Source organism: Aedes albopictus, chromosome 1 (genome assembly GCF_035046485.1).
Source record: "Aedes albopictus strain Foshan chromosome 1, AalbF5, whole genome shotgun sequence".
Taxonomy (NCBI): domain Eukaryota; kingdom Metazoa; phylum Arthropoda; class Insecta; order Diptera; family Culicidae; genus Aedes; species Aedes albopictus.
The window spans coordinates 211,256,630-211,276,343 of NC_085136.1; the positions used below are offsets into that span (position 1 = coordinate 211,256,630).

At 41.5% G+C, this 19,714-nt stretch overlaps 3 protein-coding genes across 7 annotated transcripts; all 3 read right to left on the reverse strand.

The window, feature by feature from the left end:
- Positions 1–4,664: 4,664 nt before the first annotated feature.
- On the reverse strand, positions 4,665–6,658 carry LOC134286562 (uncharacterized). Of its 3 annotated transcripts, XM_062848203.1 has the most exons (3): positions 5,239–6,658; positions 5,101–5,181; positions 4,665–5,044 (listed from the first exon to the last, which is right to left on the reverse strand). In XM_062848203.1, exon 1 carries the CDS (start codon positions 6,471–6,473, stop codon positions 5,517–5,519), a length of 957 nt encoding a protein of 318 aa, XP_062704187.1. In that variant the 5' UTR covers positions 6,474–6,658; the 3' UTR covers positions 4,665–5,044; positions 5,101–5,181; positions 5,239–5,516. The 3 variants fall into 3 exon arrangements, with proteins under 3 accessions (XP_062704187.1, XP_062704183.1, XP_062704178.1); XM_062848199.1 differs by having other exon boundaries at positions 4,665–5,181; XM_062848194.1 differs by having other exon boundaries at positions 5,101–6,658.
- Positions 6,659–6,985: 327 nt separating this feature from the next.
- LOC134290910 (uncharacterized) lies at positions 6,986–8,113 on the reverse strand. The gene has a single exon (XM_062858141.1). The coding sequence runs from the start codon at positions 8,111–8,113 to the stop codon at positions 6,986–6,988; it is 1,128 nt and encodes a 375-aa protein (XP_062714125.1).
- A 4,679-nt stretch (positions 8,114–12,792) lies between these two features.
- On the reverse strand, positions 12,793–19,714 carry LOC134285455 (uncharacterized). Of its 3 annotated transcripts, XM_062846194.1 has the most exons (3): positions 17,061–19,714; positions 16,923–17,003; positions 12,793–16,866 (listed from the first exon to the last, which is right to left on the reverse strand). In XM_062846194.1, the coding sequence occupies exon 3, from the start codon at positions 16,503–16,505 to the stop codon at positions 13,098–13,100; it is 3,408 nt and encodes a 1,135-aa protein (XP_062702178.1). In that variant the 5' UTR covers positions 16,506–16,866; positions 16,923–17,003; positions 17,061–19,714; the 3' UTR covers positions 12,793–13,097. The 3 variants fall into 3 exon arrangements, with proteins under 3 accessions (XP_062702178.1, XP_062702177.1, XP_062702176.1); XM_062846193.1 differs by having other exon boundaries at positions 12,793–17,003; XM_062846192.1 differs by having other exon boundaries at positions 16,923–19,714.

Genomic DNA, 19,714 nt, shown 5'->3' on the forward strand with positions numbered 1-19,714 from the left:
TTTTAACATGGGAAAGGATAGGAGCTGCATTTTCAAATGCTTCTAATTCTTTATAGAAATTTTTTCAAGCAAAACGTTCTTAATGTTATCGAATGAGATTTTGATACGCTATATTATAGACATCTCTCTCTCTCTCTTCTTGGCGTAACGTCCTCATTGGGACAAAGCCTGCTTCTCAGCTTAGTGTTCTATGAGCACTTCCACAGTTATTAACTGAGAGCTTCCTCTGCCAATGACCATTTTGCATGCGTATATCGTGTGGCAGGCACGAAGATACTCTATGCCCAAGGAAGTCAAGGAAATTTCCTTTACGAAAAGATCCTGGACCGACCGGGAATCGAACCCGTCACCCTCAGCATGGTCATGCTGAATACCCGTGCGTTTACCGCCTCGGCTATATGGGCCCTCATGTTATAGACATAACATTGTGATTTAAAAACTTTTGTCTAAAACCAGTTATAATGTAGCTAATTGAAAGTATATTGCAAAACATTAACACTTTTTTCAATCTGAAGTCCCTAAAATATTTTAGAAGCATTTGAAAATGCAGCTCCTATCCTTTCGCATGTTAAAAAAAATTGATTTCACGCACAGCGCAATTCTCTCAGAGAGCCTCCGTCAAGGCGAATAGTCCATCACCCGAAAAGCTTTGGTTGTACTCATGTTTCCACATAGGGAATCCAACAAAAATTGTGTGGTTGAAATCCCCGGGGACACCACCGTAGCCTTCCCTTGTAAAATCATTGCTATCCACCGGTTCATACAGGGGATAGACAAAATGATCGGGACAGGCAAAATTTTCACTTTGCAAAAAGTGTTCAACTAGCTGTAACTTTTCGAAAAGTGCATCAAATATTCTCAAATTTTTACTGTAAGTTTACACTTTTTATATTTAATCGTTTAACACTTAAACTACTGAGGGGGTGAAAACTCCGGCGAACTACCAAGGGTCCAAAAAAAGTCGGAAGTCCAACTTTGACAAGGCATTTCTCGGCCGTTTTTCAACAGATTTCAAAACTTTTTTTTTGCGATAGAACCGGACAGGTTTCAAGAACATCGTCCATTAAAAAAATGTAAAATAGATGCGGCTACCCAAAGTTATTAAGCAAAAGGCACTTCCTAGTTATTTTTCACATAAAATAAGCAATAAATCAAAATTTAAAGCGATGACATATAGTTTTTTTGGTCTTGTTCGTAGGACTGTACTGGACATTTTTGATTAAAAATAAAAATGTTTTAATTACACTCTTATTTTGTTTAACCCGAACAACTACGAAAATTACATATTTTTTACACAAAATAATCAACAAAACTTAAATTAAAACGGTAACTTGTAGTTTTTAAACCTTGAATTGTTTTTAATAGCTTGGGGACATACTTGAAGAATAATAGTGATGTTTTCAAAAAATATGTTACTCAAAAAATATCGAAAGTATCACATTTCTCACACAAAGTGGTTAACAAATAAAAATGGCTTACAATGGATTGCAGTTTTTTGCCTTGAAATTATCCGTGAAAGAGTTCAGGGCATATTTGATGAACAATATCACGTTTGTATGACACTCTCGATTTATTTTACTCAAAAAGTTTCAATAATATCATAATTTTCATACAAAATAGTCAATAAACCAAAATTTAGTTGTAGTTTTTTGGTCTTAAATTTCCAATAGAATGTACTGGACATGATTTTGATAAGATATGAAGTTAATATTACACTAATATTTTGTTTTATCAAAAAATGTACAAAAATATCACATTTTTATACAAAAAAGCCAATAATTCAAATTTTAAATCAATGACATGTATTTTTAATACTTTGAATTTATCGTAGTAGTTGAGTGGGTTTATTTGAACAATACTAGTGATGTTATATTACACTCATAATTTATTTCGCTCGAAATACTAGAAAAATACATCTGTTACTTTTCAAAAGTTTGTCTAGTGTTTATTTGTTTCGAATATGAGTATCTACTACTACTTCTTTGTAGTAGGAAGTGTCAAACAAACATTTTCCCGAAAAGCAGAAAGTTCTTACTGGAGGCGTGTCGTTCCGTGAAGAAGTTGAAGATTCTTCTGGAATATTATTCGAAAAGCAAATTAAATGAAGGAAGAATCTGTTCAACCGTGCTAGAGGAATAAGAAGAGGGCTCCTATATCTAGTACTCTAGCAGCTATTTTCGGTATGCTGTCGATTTAATACGATACTGCAAATTCCATGTACATACAAGGATGTTTCCAGAATGCAAAATATGTTTTTCCGTTTTTAACTGTTTCGTTAAGTGTGAGTATGACGACAATATCACTATTAGTTATTAAATATATTAAGTGCACTCTTACGACTATTTCAAGACTAAAAAATTATATACTATCGCATTAAGTTTTGATTTATATTTTTATAGATATATGGTATTTCTGTATTTTTAGTGACAAAAAATACGAGTAGCATTGAAAGATCACTGTTGTTTATCAAACAAGTGCATTACTTTATTACGAATAATTTCGAGACATTGATTGCCTCCAATTTTTATTTGTTGACAACTTTGTGTTGAAAAATGCGATATTTTCCTAGTATTTCGAGTGAAATAAGATATGAGTGTTATAAAAACATCACTAGTATTGTTCAAATAAATCCACTAAACTACTACGATAAATTCAAGGTATAAAAACTACTTGTCATTGATTAAAAGTTTGGCTTATTGGCTTTTTTGTGTAAAAATGTGATATTTTCGTACATTTTTTGATAAAACAAAATATTAGTGTGATGCAAACTTTAAAATTTTATCAAAATCATGTCCAGTACATTCTATTGGAAATTTAAAGCCATAAAACTAAATGTTATGGCTTTAAATTTTGGTTTATTGACTATTTTGTATGAAAATTATGGTATTATTGTAACTTTTTGAGTAAAATAAATTAAGAGTGTCATAAAAACGTGACTATTATTCATCAAATATGTCCTGAACTCTTTCACGGAAAATTTCAAGGCAAAAAACTGCAATGCGTCGTAAGCCATTTTTATTTGTTAACCACTATGTGTTAGAAATGTGATACTTTCGATAATTTTTGAGTAAATCAAAATATGAGTGTAATGAAAACATCACTATTATTCTTCAAGTATGTCCCCCAAACTACTAAGAATTAAGCTCCCCCAAACTACTAAGAACTAAGCTAAGAAAACTACAAGTTATCGTTTTAATTTTAGTTTTGTTGACTACTTTGTGTAAAAAATATGGAAATTTCATGGTTCTTCGGGTAAAACAAAATAAGAGTGTAATTAAAACATTTTTATTTTTAATCAAAAATGTCCAGTACAATCCTACGAACAATTTAAGACCAAAAAAACTATATGTCATCGCTTTGAATTTTGATTTATTGCTTATTTTATGTGAAAAATAGGGTTTTTTGGCAGTTTTTTCAGTAAATTAAAATATCAGTGTACTGAAAAACCACTTATTTTGCATAAACATGTTCACTCCGGCTGTACGCATGATATAGGGTCGAAAAAATCATATGTCATCGCTTTGAATTTTATTTTATTGATCAAAGTGTGCAAAAACGGCGTTCTCAAAAAAACAAGGAAGTGCTTTTTGCTTAATAACTTTGGGTAGACGCATCTATTTCAAAATCTTTAAGATAGACGCTGTTCTTGAAACCTGTCCGGTTCCATCGCAAAAAAAGTTTGGAATCGGTTGAAAAACGGCCGAGAAATGCCTTGTCAAAGTTGGACTTCCGACTTTTTTTTGGATCCTTTGGTAGTTCGCGGGAGTTTTCACCTCCTCAGTAGTTTAAGTGTTAAGCATGGACTTCGATATTAATATCCCGAATTTAAATTTAATCAAAAAAAAATAAATCCCGGCATAAAAGTGAAACTAGCCCGCAAGAGCGAACGGCATGACGCGCTGGTCTTCAAAACTGAGGCGGATACTTACGCCGAGGTGCTGAGGGCCATGCGAGGCGAACATCGTCACTCATCGCCGGGCGCAATGTAAAAAGCATCCGACGCACCAGGACAGGAGAGGTGATGCTAGTGCTGAAGAAGGAGGCGACCAAGAAAGACGCCTCCTACAATAGCTTAAGAGATACTGGGCGAAAAATTGCAGGTGAGAGCCCTAACGGCGGTGGCGACTCTCCCGTGATAAAGCCTGGATGAGATAAGCAGCAGTGCAGCAAGGTAAGATGCACCAAGTGCATCGATCCGCCTGCGAAAAGGCGTGTTTCAAGTGCTTCGAGCAGTCGTGAGCGTGTAAAGGCCCCGACAGGAGCAAACTCTATAGGAAGTGCGGAGTGGAAGGCCACATAGCCAGGGAGTGCCACTCGGCACCAAAATGTCTGATTTGCACGACGAACAAGGGTCACAGGACGGGCAAGCCTAAATGTCCAGGCACGAGAGAAGGTCGAACCAACCGACGATAAGGCAGGTTACAAGCAAAACCTGAACCACTGAGAAGCCGCACAACAGTTTCTGTGGCAGTCAGTCTCGGAGTCAAGTATACCCGAATAAAAAATACAGTAGAAAAACCGAACGTTATATTGTAACAGTACTATTTAGAGCCATATTTTTACAATAGACACCACTGTAAAAATAAAAATACAAAAACAATAAGATGTAATGTAGGACACCATACTGTGAATTGTAAATAAGATTTTTACAATATATTATACAGGTTGTTAAGTATCGTAACAATATAATAAAATAGTTTTCTCCATATGTTGAATTTAGTGTCAACAATTGTCACCCAGACTGAAAGGGGGATTCTTTCCGGTTGATTAATCTCCAGAGCAATCTGTAGTGCACGGCTCTTTATTTGGGAGATTAATAAATTCCTGAATGGTGTTAAGGATGGGATGACTTTTAGGTTTACAATAATGCTGTATAGGTAATTTAGTGTATAACTTTGTAGCATAATGATATATAGGTGCATGTTTCAACATAGGTAGCATAATGGATTTTCATTTAGATTTAAACTTCAACTTACGTTTAGTTCCCCTAGCGTAATCCGGAGGGTCTTGGGAATTGGGGCTGTTGTGTTCGTATTCTTAGTAGCTGTAAGGGAATCTTTTATAATTTCGAAGCTATTTTTATAGTTTATGCTATCTCACCGTTCCGATTTAGCTTAGGAAAATTTAGGTTAGGTACTCTGTACACAGTAGTTCCTCAGTAGGTTTACAGTAGTTTAGGCACTAGTTGTAGAGAATTCATTAGTTTAAGGCATATTTCAATAAGAGTAATCCAAGTACCTGACTCCACTAGCAAAACAATTAGGTTTAAGTATAGTTTTAACGTATTAACTGTTAACTTATTTTAGGATAGTAGTAAGTGAACGATAAATATTCCAACGTGAACGTTACTTATCAACATCTCTTTGTCATTTACTCACGACAGTGACAGGCGGTCGCTCTGTCACTCCAATCAGTGCCGCCAGAACAGCAACAGCAGGGCTGCTGCAAAGGCAGAAACACAATGGGCGCGCACTGTTCGATAGGACAGTTCACACTCCCCCCAGGTACGCCAGCGTTCAGGCTGGCTTACTTGCTTCGCGCCTTACGTCCAGTACTGCAAGTTTGGTGACTGGTCGCACGTAGACTCCGGTAGATGTCCGTACTGTGGCCGAGCGAACTTCTCCATCTTTGCTCGGATGTGCTTCGATGACCTTCCCTTTAGGCCAGCAATTGCGGGGTAGTTTGGGATCGGCAATCACTACCACGTCTCCCACGGTTACTGGATCACTTCGACTGAACCACTTCGTCCGTTTGGTGATTTCTGGCAGGTAGTCGCTAAGCCAACGCTTCCAGAACGTGTTCGCTAGTACTTGTGAGGCTAAGATGTTCTGTCGAAGAGCAGCTTTGCTGTCGTCTAATGTAGAGTATGGCTTAATTCCGTTTGATGAACCAAGTAGGAAATGGTTCGGTGTTAAGGCAGGGCCGCAGTCATCGTCGATGGGGACATGGGTTAGCGGTCTAGAATTTATGATGTTTTCGACTTCGATTAGAAGATTACGCAGAACTTCATCAGTTGGGTTTCGCGGAGGGTTGATTGTTCGTAGATTTCGCTTTACACTGCCTATCAACCGCTCCCAGCTGCCTCCCATGTGTGGCGCGAAGGGTGGGTTAAAGGACCAAGTTGTATCGACCGAAGTGAATTCCTTCACTACATCGTCCACGTTCACTGCTTCGGCGGCTTCTTTCATTTGACGAGACGCTCCGATAAAGTTGGTTCCTCTATCGCTGTATATCACACTAGGTGTACCACGGCGTGCGATGAAATTTCTTATTGCCATAATGCAGGAGTCAGTGCTTAATGAAGGAACTAATTCGATGTGGATTGCTCGGATTGTTAAGCAGGTTGCGAGCATGCCCCATCGCTTTTCAGTGCGTCTTCCCACAGTTACTTCGTACGGTCCGAAAAAATCGATCCCTGTGTGGGTAAAGGGGGCCGAGTACGTCGCAAGGCGTGCTATTGGAAGATCGGCCATGATTGGTGGGCGTGGGTTTACGGTGTCGTTCTTACATCGCTGGCAGTTCTTCTTGACTTTGGCATAGGCAGTACGGATTTTCGCAATGTAGAATTTCTGTCGAAGTTCGTTGATCACCGTTTCATGATTTTGGTGGTAAAATTTTCGATGGTAGTGAGTAAGGATCAGATTAGTAGTGGGGTGGTCGCGCGGAAGAATTATTGGTTGCTTCGCGTCTTCCGTAGCGTATTGGCAGGCTGCAATTCTTGTCCGCATTCGCATCAATCCTCTGCTATCTAACCACGGCGTTAGTTGGTATAGGCTGCTGTGCTTTGGCAACGAGTTGCTGGGGTTATGTTGGGATCTTTCCAAGTGAGCGATCTCTGCAGGATAACCATCGCGCTGAGCTGAACGCAGGAGAAAGGTTTCGGCAGAAACAAGTTCATCCGCCATTGCTGGTCCACTGATTGTACGTTGCCTCCGAAGTTTCCGGCGACAGTTGGCAGGGAATCGGATGATGTAGGCAGTGACATTCAGCAAACGCTTCCAGCTAGAAAACTTGCTGAGTTCACGAGTGGTTCGTAGGGAACGTGATAGGCAAGGAAGCTGGGACGAAGTTCTTCTTCTGTAGAACAATTATTCGTAGGTTGTTGTGGCCAGTCCGTTTCCTGTAGTCGTAAGAACTCCGGGCCAACAAACCATCTACTGCCGGGTGAAAGATCGGGAAAGGTGCTCCACTTGGTACCGTCGTCCGCAACATTCATTTTGGATGGCACCCAGCGCCATTCGTTTGCTTCGGTAATCTCCAAAAGTTCGCTGACACGAAACGCAACAAATTGTGTGTATCGGCGGTGGTCGGAGTTCAGCCAACAAAGTACGTCGCGGGAGTCAGTCCAATAATACTTTTTAGAAATTTTTACAGACAGGGCATCCTCGATCGTGTGAGCTAATCTAGCGCCAACTACCGCGGCCTGTAATTCTAGTCGGGGAATAGATACAAACTTCAACGGCGCTACCCTAGTTTTTGCTGCTACAATTCTACACTCGATGGTCTGGTGTTTGACGAACCGTAGATAAGCGATGGCGGACATTCCGCTTTCACTGGCGTCGGCGAAAATGTGGAGCTCCGCTTCATCTTCAGGGGTCAGGGTTAGCGACCTATAGCACCTTGGAACTCGGACTTGTTCTACCTGAGGCAATAACTTCAACCAGTGCTGCCATTTTGCAAACGCGTCGTCGGTTATCTCTTCGTCCCACTGAACTCCCGAGCGCCACACCTCCTGCAACAACACCTTCAGGAACATGAGAAAGTGAGCTATTAAGCCAAGAGGGTCGAAAATTGACATCAGCACTCGCAGGACTTCTCGTTTTGTAGGACGTCTATGGCCTTCCAGAAGAGCACGGTCATAGCGATTCCACCCAATCTTGTAGGTGAACGTATCTGAAACAGTACACCACCACATCCCCAAGACCTTCTCGGTGCTGACTTCTGGGGATAGATCCAGATCTTTCTCGTTGAACCCCTTTTCGTTTAGAGCCTCCAGGACTATTGTCGAATTACTTATCCAGTTACGGATCTCGAATCCACCTCGTTGGTGGACGTACTTCACTTCTTCCGCTGTTCTGATTGCTTCTTCTTCGGTTTCCAAGCTGACAAGCATATCATCCACGTAGTGTTTTTTATGGATCGCTTCGGACGCTTTTGGGTATTCTTCAGCATGACGATCCGCGTTGATGTTTTGACGTAGGACTACGTCTCTCTTTTCTATACCGGGTGTCATTCTAAATTTTCATAAATCGGCCGCGTTACGTTCAAAGTGGAGATTTTGAGCGTTAATAACTCAGCCATTTCTTGTTGAATTTTCAAAATTTTGGCACCAATCGATTGCAAATCTTTACACCAATTATGTCCAGTAATAATATTTGCTGTTTTTCAATAACAAACTATTGAAAAATTGGGAAAAATGAACCTATGTTTATTCCAGCCAATCACGATCGAGCACATTTTGGATGCTCCCGTCGAATATAAAAGCTACTGCTTCTTCGCATCTTCCCTCATTTGCCTTTGTCGTCTCGAGGTGAACGCATCGAACGAGAGCTGCCCACTTTCTTCGTTTTCGCTTATCCTTCTTTGGCGGCCGTGTCGGCTCTGTATCGGTGGTTGTCGGCAAGGGTGTGTTGCACATTCACCTTCTAACCGTCTAACGCGGCAGACCAAGGAAGTGTTTCGAAAATTGGATTGATCGACGGTGGTGGCAGAGGCAGCAGCAAAATCCACAGAAAGACCCGCCGTGACGGACGAATCTGCGAGTTTCGTCGCTTTTCTTTCCTCGGGGCCTCGATTTGGATTGAGTGACAGCGGCGCATTGCTGATAGCATCAGGATTCGCATCCACGGCAGCAAGCGGCGGGCCAATTTTCGACGGCGTTCAGCATTCAACAAGGAATAAACCAACACGCATTGCGTGGCATGATGAATTCATGTCATTTTCTGTTCAAAATCGTTCAATATTTAAACGGTTCTTTTCAGGACCATCGAAAATTATTCCTCAAGACTTGTGAATCAGATAATTATTTCATTCCATCGAACAGGAAAAGTGTGGTGTGACCGAAAAGTGAACGATTGAATGCTTGATGGCCCCGCAACAATGATGATGCCGGCCACCAATGGTTCCATCCGGAATTTAGCAACGCTTTATCCTATCCGGACCATTTTTAGTGGAACATTGTTAAATTATAGCATTTTCGAGTTAAAATTATCTGAATCTTCCAATATTTTGGTTACTTTATTCGTTACATGAAACTTTTCTCATTTTCCGGTTGATAAACCGTTTCTAGCGTCTGGTGCATGTGGGGCGGGGCATGCAAACGAAATAAACTGGAAGCCAGCCAAATGGGAGGAGCTTCATCTGCTAATCTAGGGGTATAAAAGCTTTACCCTCTGTTTTCTTTCGTCATTTTCATTGGATCAGTCAAGGTGGTTGGTGTCACCTCCAGCCCGGCAGCAACACACACCAACGCAGCGACGACTCTGCTCGGCCAGGAATTTCATCCACGGCAGCAAGCTGCCGGTTAGTGTTCGAAAGCATTCAGAGTTCAACGCGGCGTAAACCAACCTGGCAGGACCACATCAAAATCGTCCATAATACAAACGGTCCTTTTCAGGACCACAGAAAATCTTTCCTACAAAGTTATGAAAAGTGAAAGACAGCTCCGCTTCTCAGCAAAAGTGAAGCCGACCATTAATTTTATCCATAGCAGCAAACAGTGGGTCAGTTTTCGGTGGCCCAGCATTTAGCGCGGAGAAAACCAACACGCATCGCGTGACATGGTGAATTCATGAACAAACGGTCCTTATCAGGGCCACCGAAAATGATGCCTCAGAAGTTATAAATCGGATTATTTTCATCCATAAATCGAGAAAAGTGGTGTGGAACCAAATAGTAAAAGCGTGTATACTCGTTGCTCAGCAACAGTGAAGCCGGGCAATTTTCGATGGTACCAGCATTCACCACGCAGAAACCCAACACGCATTGCGTGGAATGGTGAATTCATGTAATTTTCTCCAGATTCCAGGCTTAATATCATCGATCGGGAAAAGCGTGGTGCAACAAAACTAGGGGTGGGTAATGTCTGAGACATAACCGCAATGTTGACGTAGGACAAAGGCTGGAATGAAGTTCTGACTTTTATATATTAGAATGGGCCCTTTGATTTGAAGTCTTACATCTGCTGATTTTTCGGGTTATTGCTGTCCGACCTTCGTAAATAAATGCCTAACGGATTTATCACATAAAAGGCCTATACAATGTATACTAGCAAAATTAAAATCGGCGGAGTGATGTGATGATTAAAGTTGTTATATGATTCATTTCACTGAACGCAGTCAAGGTTGGTGGCGCCTCCAGTACGACAGCAGCACACACCAACCCAGCGACGGCTCGGCTCGGCTGGAAATCTCATCCAAGGCAGCAAGCGGCGGGTCAGTTTACGACGGCTTCCAGAATTCAGCATGGAGAAAACCAACACGCATTGCGTGGCGTGATGAATTCATCAAAATCGTCCATAATATAAACGGTCCTTTTCAGGACCAAATAAAATCTTTCCAAAAGAGTTATGAGTTTGACCGCCAGTGGACTTTGGCAACGCATTATCATATCCGGACCATTTTGCGTGAAAAGTTTTTCAATTCGAACATTTTTCAAATTAAAATGATCTAAATCATCTAATATTTTGGTTACATTATCCGTTCAATGGAAATTTTCTCATTTCTCGGTTGGTTAATCGTTTGATGCGTCTGGAGCATGAGGGGCGGGTCATGCAAACGAAACTAACTGGAAAACCAGCCGAATGGGAGGAGCTTCATATGCTAATCTAGGGGTATAAAAGCTGTGCTCTCTGTTTTCTGTCTTCATTTTCGTTGGATCGGCCAAGGAGGTAGGATGTCATCTCCAGCAAGCAGCCGCATATCGACTGCGATGACTCTCGGCTGGTAGCACCAGGAATCTCATCCACGGCAACCAGCGGCGGGCCAGTTTTCGACGACGCCTAGTATTGAGCGCGGAGGAATCCAACACGCATTGCGTGGCATGATGAATCCATCAAATTCGTCCATTACACAAGTTTACAAAATAAAATGAAAGTCGTGAACTTCTGTCAACGACCAAAATTTTTGAAGCACAATTTAGTACTGATTTCGAAACCGACCTTCAAAAAATTTAAAGTAGAGCAGTTTTTGAATTTTAGCTTAATATCGAGTTTTACAACTTTTCAAAATATGTAATTTACTAAAATTCAAATATATTGCGTTCTGTTCAACCAATTTTAAATCTTTTTCCATAAATTGAAAGCTGAATACAATACCATTCGATCATCTGAATACAGGTTTTGCGTCAGATTGATGAAATTCAAGATATTGACGATTTTTAGGGACGATCTTCTTAAATTTTAGCAAAATTCCCAAATTTTTTTGAAGAAATGTATTTTTTTTTTAATAAGAAAAAAACAACTTAAAAATTCTTTCTCGACGTTTATTTGACATATCATATGTAGGCGAGTTACAGTAAAAATTTCAGCTCAATCGGAGCATTGGTTACGAAGAATTAGATGTTTCAAGTGAGCGACTTTGCTTAAAAATAGAACAAAAATCGATTTCAAATCATCATCCTTGTATGGAAAGTCGAAAAAATTTCCGCTCTACTGTAATTTTTTTCTTTCGCGTTTTCGAACTCAGGGCATGATTCTACACCAAAAATCATCATCAGCTTACCGAGTTCAAAAATGCTGTAAACTAGTGTTATTCAAACGGTCCTTTTCAGGACCATCGAAAGTGATTCCTCAAGAGTTAATTGGAGAAATTTCCACCCTCGATCGAGAAAGGTGTACTTCGTTGCCAGCAAGAGTGAAGACGGTCATTAATCTCATCCACGGCAGCAAGCGGCGGAGCAGTTTCAGGTTGCGTCCATCATTCAGCACTGAGAAAACCAACACGCCTTGCGTGGCATGGTGAATTCATGCCACTTCCTTCCTAAAATCGTCAATCAATCAAACGGTCCTTTACAGGACCACCAAAAATTATTCCTCAAGAGTTGTGAATTAGATAATTTTATTCCATCGAACAAGAAAAGTGTGGTGCAACCATCCAATAGTTTGGTTACTTCAGCCGTTCAATGAAAATTTTCTCATTTCTTGGTTGATTAATCGTTTGAAGCGTCTGGAGCATGCGGGACGGGTCATGCAAACGGAATAAACTGCAAAGCCAGCCAAATGGGAGGAGCTTCATCTGCTAATCTAGGAGTATAAAAGCAGTGTTCTCTGTTTTCTTTCGTCATTTTCGTTGGTTCAGTCAAGAAGGTTGGAGGTGGATGTCACCTCCAGCAAGACAGCAGCACACCAACTCAGCGACTACTCTCGGCTATCGTGCTAATGATAGCACCAGGAATCGCATCCATGGCAGCGGAGCGGTGGGCCAATTTTCGACGGCGTCCAGCATTCTCCGCAGAGAAAACCAACACGCAATACGTGGCATGGTGAATGCATCATAATCGTCCATTATTCAAACCGGTTCTTTTCAGGACCATCGAAAATGAATCCTCAAGAGTTAATTAGATAACTTCCAACATCGATCGAGATGTAGTGCAACCAAAAAGCAAAAGACAGAGCATCGTTGCCAGCAATAGTGAAACTGGTCATTATTCTAATCCACGATCGCAATATGATGTTTGGGAAGCTATGGCTTAACGCCTTTCAATATTATAATCATTTTATCTTTTCGACGAAAATTCTTTCAAACAACGGTTGATGAAATAATGCTCAACCCCCAAGTGATGGCCAACTACGCGAGTTACGGAAGGTTTAACTAATTAACATCTTATGAATGCGTTCAGTGAAATGAATCATATAACAACTTTAATCATCACATCACTCCGCCGATTTTAATTTTGCCAGTATACATTGTATAGGCCTTTTATGTGATAAATCCGTTAGGCATTTATTTACGAAGGTCGGACAGCAATAACCCGAAAAATCAGCAGATGTAAGAAAGACTTCAAATGAAAGGGCCCATTCTAATATATAAAAGTCAGAACTTCATTCCAGCCTTTGTCCTACGTCAACATTGCGGTTATGTCTCAGACATTACCCACCCCTAGTTTTTAACATATTGCGCACAACTGGGCGAGCAACATGCTCCGAATGTCATGACTTGCATTGCGTAGACCACGATATCTCCTTTTTTGTTACACCACAGAAAGCGTTGACAGTGTTGATCCTCATCATGAATGCGTACCTGGTGGAACATTTCCCTTATGTCTCCAGTAAGGCCCACTTTGTTTTCTCGAAATTGTAGCAATATGGACAGCAGTGAACAAAGCTGATCAGGACCTTTGAGCAGAGCTGAATTCAACGAGACGCCGAAGGAACAAGCAGCACAGTCCCACACTAGCCTCACTTTACCTGGCTTATTTGGATTGACAACCGGAAACACTGGCAGATACCACACTCTGGGAAATTGTTGGTTCAGTTCATCTTCCGAGAGTACTCGGGCATATCCCTTGGAGACGTAGTCCGCGATCATTCCATGTAGTGTCTCTGCTAGTTCTGGGTCCTTATCAAGACGTCTTTGCAGGCAGTGGAGCCTTCGTAGAGCCATACTGTAGTTATCTGGTAAACGGATGTTGTCGTGACGCCACAAGAGCCCAGTCGTGTATTGCCTTCCATCGTAAACAGTCAGTTGCTTTAAGAGATCTTGAGCCCGTTGGTCTGCGGAAGAGAGTAGAAGCTTTTCTGGTTTCGAGATGCCGAGACTTTCTAGTGCAAAATGCTTTTTCACATTTTGATGCAGCTCATCATCTGTCGTTCGTTCACACGCACACACGTGGAAAGTGTAGTGGACTAGGTTCCCTACGTCGTCGCCTTCTGTATTTTCTCCACCGCATACTGTCCACCCCAGCCGCGTCTTAACCGCTACTGGCTCGCCAACGTTTCCTTCTCTGCTCTTCAACACAAGGCTGACTTGCACGTGCTTCATCCCTATAAGGATTCTTGGCCGAACGTTGTGGTAGGAATCAACAGGAAGCCCTTTAAGATGAGGATAGTGATTACCCATCTCTTTCACGTTGAGTGTCTGATGAGGAAGCAACAGATCTTCCACTGTTCTTACTCCGGATAGCTGGAAGTTCTTGGCCGTCTTGCTCGTTCCTGAGATTTCAAGGGTAACAGATCGGGAATCTCTTTCGCATCGCTGCGTTCCCCCTGTCCAACGAAGGCACAGCGGTACCGTTGATCCTTTCAGCATGAGCTGGTCCGCCAATTCTTGATCTATCAGACTGAGATGGGATCCTTCATCCAGGAATGCGTAGGTATTGATGGAGCCTCGAGGTCCGCTTAGTACTACGGGTAGATAACGGAATAGGACTGCATTAGACTTTGCTTGATGCGTGTTGCAGTCGTGCGTTAGTACATTTGTTCCAGAATCCTGAAGTGTAGATGGCTCCTGTGCACCTTTTCCCGGAATTTGTTGGATATTGTGGTCTTTGTGGAGAAGCTCGTGATGTTTGTAGGTGCATCCGTCTCGCCCGCATGCTTTCGTGTCGCATCCTCCTTTATGTCGGCGTAAACAACTGCGGCAGAGCTTGAGTTCTCTCACGATTGCCCATCTGCATTCACGGGACAGCTCCAAAAACTGTTTGCACTTTGAGGCGTTTTTGCATCCTCCTTTGCACACCACGCACGTTTCGGACGTTTGAGTCGACAACTTCGAAACTGAAGCATGACTGCTTTCTTTCTGATCTGAATTGGACTCTGCGGGTTGTGGATTCTCGCAGAACTCAGAGATGGTCTCAGAATGAGCATTTACATACGCGTTCGGTTTCTTATTACCACGTCCATCGTTGCGTATTTGCTTTGTTTCGTTTATATCGGCCGGAATTACAACGGTGCTAGCTGCCTCGGCCAATGAATATACCCAATTCCCAAAGGTCGCCAAGTTGACTCGCTGGACGTTTTGTCGATGCCTGGCCCAATCCAGCTTCAACGTAGGCGGGAGTTTATTCACCAACTGATGTAGGAGGGACACGTTGTACATATAGTCCTCTAGCTGGTACGCATCTACCGTGGCACAAAAGTTTTGAACATTCACAGCGAACTCCACCAACATCTCCAGCCGATCCTCCCGAATTGCCGGCAGGGCGTTCACCTTTTGTATCAGAGAGTGAACAACAGCTTCAGGTTGACCGAATCTCATTTTGAGTGTACGCATGATCGCCGGTACGTTCGATGGATGCATCAGCAGACTCCGCGCAGTTTCGTATGCCTTCCCTTCCAATGACTTTTGGAGCCGGATCAGATTTTCCTCGTTCGTAAAGCCGCACATGCTCGTGGTGCTGTTAAACATCGACATAAAGATCGGCCATTCCTCGAACTTGTCAGAAAACTTGGGTAGGTTCTTGGAAATTCCTTGACGAGCTGCTAACTGTTGACGAGAAAACGAGCACGGCTCAAAATCTTCTTCCTGGTTTCTTGAGTAGAAATCTGCCTCTCGAAATGTCCTTCTTGGCTGACGACTTAGTTGTCCATAGGGTTCCTCAACACTTCCAGCTGCCGATGATTGCCGAACGGGCTGTTCGCGGCGAAAGTCACAACGGACATTTTGCTCTACATCCCGGTTCTGATACCGACAAGACCCGTTCGCGGGTGAGGCGGAACCAACTTGAGCTTGTCCAGAGTAGTTCTGCGTCGAATGCCTCTGTGGAGCGAAGACTTCTGCAACTCGAGGATCCAATGCATCTTCCACACGGATATTGTTTGTATCGTTGACCCATTGTCTGACCCGGTCCTGTGATCTGCTGCACTCTGATCCCGTTTGGCTGTGCATCTGCTCGAGTAATTCGTATTTCCTATCCATATAGGCGCGGTGCTTCTCCGCTTGCTGCTTTTCGTATTCCTGTTCTTCTTCAAGTCGTTGTAGTTGTAATTGTAGTAGTGATCTGCGTGATGATGATGATGTCATCGAAGCATCCGTCTTACCGCGACGAGTACCTCCACGGGTAGGCATAGTATTTCCTACGGGCTCCGACACCGTGTTGCACCATTCGCGTCTGCCAGTTCTCGTGCCAGTCCCAAGTGTGTATTTGGGAACTATCTCCTTCGTAGCGGTTGACTTCTGTTGTTCTCTGCCGGTTGACAAACCCGTTGCTAGGCGATTTGTAGTAGAAGACGAGGGCAGCTGGACCCCGGCTGCAGCAACGCACTTGGGACAACTCCAGCTCCTATTCGCAATTTCTTCTGTTACGCCAACACACGCAAAATGGATCCATCTATCACACCTGTCGCACTGAACCATCTCGTCGTTGTCCGCCTCCTGGCAGAACGTACAGTCCTGTTCTGGGACTTGGTCATCATCCTTTTGAACTCCATCTGGATCTTTTGCTTCTTCAGTGACCACCACCACTATATTTCCATCACTATTTTTTTCGACCACTTCTGGCTGCTTATCTTTCGACCGTACACCTTTCGAACCGCTTTTACCGTCCTTACCACTTTTCCGACCCGACATCGTTTGATAAACGAATTTATTAATTTGTTGAATTTAGTGTCAACAATTGTCACCCAGACTGAAAGGGGGATTCTTTCCGGTTGATTAATCTCCAGAGCAATCTGTAGTGCACGGCTCTTTATTTGGGAGATTAATAGATTCCTGAATGGTGTTAAGGATGGGATGAATTTTAGGTTTACAATAATGCTGTATAGGTAATTTAGTGTATAACTTTGTAGCATAATGATATATAGGTGCATGTTTCAACATAGGTAGCATAATGGATTTTCATTTAGATTTAAACTTCAACTTACGTTTAGTTCCCCTAGCGTAATCCGGAGGGTCTTGGGAATTGGGGCTGTTGTGTTCGTATTCTTAGTAGCTGTAAGGGAATCTTTTATAATTTCGAAGCTATTTTTATAGTTTATGCTATCTCACCGTTCCGATTTAGCTTAGGAAAATTTAGGTTAGGTACTCTGTACACAGTAGTTCCTCAGTAGGTTTACAGTAGTTTAGGCACTAGTTGTAGAGAATTCATTAGTTTAAGGCATATTTCAATAAGAGTAATCCAAGTACCTGACTCCACTAGCAAAACAATTAGGTTTAAGTATAGTTTTAACGTATTAACTGTTAACTTATTTTAGGATAGTAGTAAGTGAACGATAAATATTCCAACGTGAACGTTACTTATCAACATCTCTTTGTCATTTACTCACGACAGTGACAGGCGGTCGCTCTGTCACTCCAATCAGTGCCGCCAGAACAGCAACAGCAGGGCTGCTGCAAAGGCAGAAACACAATGGGCGCGCACTGTTCGATAGGACAGTTCACACCATATATATTTTTTTGCAAAACCATACATTTTATTGTTAATGAATTGTTCAAAATACTGATACGTGGGTTTAAATATACCGTACATTGTATGGTACATGAATGGTTTTAAACAATAAAATGTACCGTAAATAAATTGTTTTTAATTGTAATTTCACTACTGGTTATACATTTAATCAAATGGTTTTGGAATGGTTCTCTTTTGTTATGTTGAATTGTTTTACATTACATAAACCATATATTGTTATATTATCTTGTCATTTTCCTCCTGTTAATGGCATCTTAGGCTTATTAGATTTATTAGAATGCGCTTTGGGAATTCTCCAGAGCGTTTTGGATAACCCTTCATATATAGGATCGCCCACGTCTAAGTCTGAGTACACTGAAATAAATTTAGTTGTTGTTTCTACCGAATCCATGGTAAAATTAAGAACTGTACCAACAATTTTCAACCGAATGCAAAATTCTGTTAATTGTACTGAAACATTGTCAATATTACCATGCGTGTATTACTGTTGACTAAAAACATTCTTGGTTCTACTATTTGGGCATTGTAATTTCGATCATGTAGACTTGAATGTTGCGCGTCTTAGATGAACATGGTCAAAAATACAATGTCAAAATAGTAACACCAAGAATGTTTTTAGTCAATGGTACTTCACGCATGGTAATATTGACAATGTTTCAGTACAACTAACAGAATTTTGCATTCGGTTGAAAATTGTTGGTACAGTTCTTAATTTTACCATGGATTCGGTAGAAACAACAACAAAATTTACTTCAGTGTAGTCTCTGATTGCATTAACAGTTGAAGCTTAGGCTCCCATGCCCCACCAGCTAGATAACCGGGTTTTGCAAACTTAGCATTATTTGTGGCAACACTTTGAGCGGCATGATGGAACTATGCCGAGCGCGCTAAGTGTTATTAGACCACTAATGTAGTTGCATGAAGTGGGTGACGAGGTACATAAGTATCATTACAGCGTGCTTACCCGTTATTGCAATATTGAGGCACCAGTTTGACTAAAGTTTGAAATACATAACAACTCATGAGATAACTGTCAAGTTCGATTCAAATATAAGTTAGGTTAAAAAGCGAACCCGCAGACGAGCCTATATTAAAAGTCATTTCAGTGTTTAGTCCAGTCCATATGTTAAAGATGACTCTACGTCAAAGATAAAGTTTGTCAACCGCATTTGATTCGATTGTGGTCGAAGGCAAGTTCACATGAGAGAAGAGAAGAAAACTCCCCTAAATGCAAATACAGAAAGAATAGTGTTGAACCAGCCTCCTGTCACGCGGCCATGTTTTTGAGGTCAGCATCAAAATCCAGGATCGGTTATTGACTGTGGCTGCATCATGTCAATAACAATTCTAAATTTTATGGAAACTTTATTCCCGTGACGAAGACGAGCTGATACTATTACGACTTCATTTTTAAATAAATAATTGCGAAATTAGAAATCATGTTTCGCTTAAACTAACGATTTTAAAAGGTAAAAAAAAATTGGTGAAAAAAAGTTTCGCCGCTTTTGATTTTTGCTCCTGGAATTATGTTGTTGCGCTATCATGGGGAACCAAGCCGCCGAGCCGCCGCTATTGTGTTCAACGAGGCGGCTGGAAGTGGGAACCAGAGATGTTGGCTCGTTATTTTCCTGTGGGCAGTATTGCGGTGAGAGGAGGCTGTGTTGAACTCAACTACTGATTTACGGTAATCTGACCTGCATCTTTCCGGGTTGGCCTACATTGCATTCGCATTTCTCTCATCGTACTCTACACACCTAGCCCGCCCTCGAGCCCGCCATATCTCTTGGACCCCTGCTTGGACCTGCAGTTCTTAGGACATCTAGTTTACCACTGATTTAAACATGTTATTGGCATTAACCCTTTGGAGCCGGAGGGGTCATATATGACCCCGGCGATGAAACCGAGCATAACAAACGTGTTCGACACCAGCGAGGTTGCGTCGACAGCGGCGAAAAAAAATCGATTCCAAAAGGTTAAATTGATGTTTCAACTTATTCACTTTTTTCTCTTTCCTTTCCTTTGCATCAAAAAAGTCACAAACATCAACAAAACAAAGCACGGAAAAAATCTTAAACTGAATAAATCTGGTGTTCGATTTGAATAGGTCGAATCTGCATAGGAATCACAGCAAACATACGACCTATTCAAATCGAACACCAGAAATAATTAAAAATTCACGGAAAAATAATGTTTCGGAAAAGTGTATGGTTCAAACGTAAGAAAAACAGTATAATATATTGTTACATAAAAATCCAATGTAAATGTATAGTATAGCGAACCATTTCATTACAATACACTTTATTGTAGCTGGTACACTGTATGGTGCAGGAATGGTTTTCACCATACACCCTATGGTTAGTTTTTATCCGGG

Excerpts from the sequence above, each read along its gene's own strand:
- LOC134285455 (XM_062846194.1), bottom strand. The coding sequence starts at position 16,505 with ATGTCGGGTCGGAAAAGTGGTAAGGACGGTAAAAGCGGTTCGAAAGGT.
- LOC134290910 (XM_062858141.1), bottom strand. The coding sequence starts at position 8,113 with ATGCTTGTCAGCTTGGAAACCGAAGAAGAAGCAATCAGAACAGCGGAA.
- LOC134286562 (XM_062848203.1), bottom strand. The coding sequence starts at position 6,473 with ATGGCCGATCTTCCAATAGCACGCCTTGCGACGTACTCGGCCCCCTTT.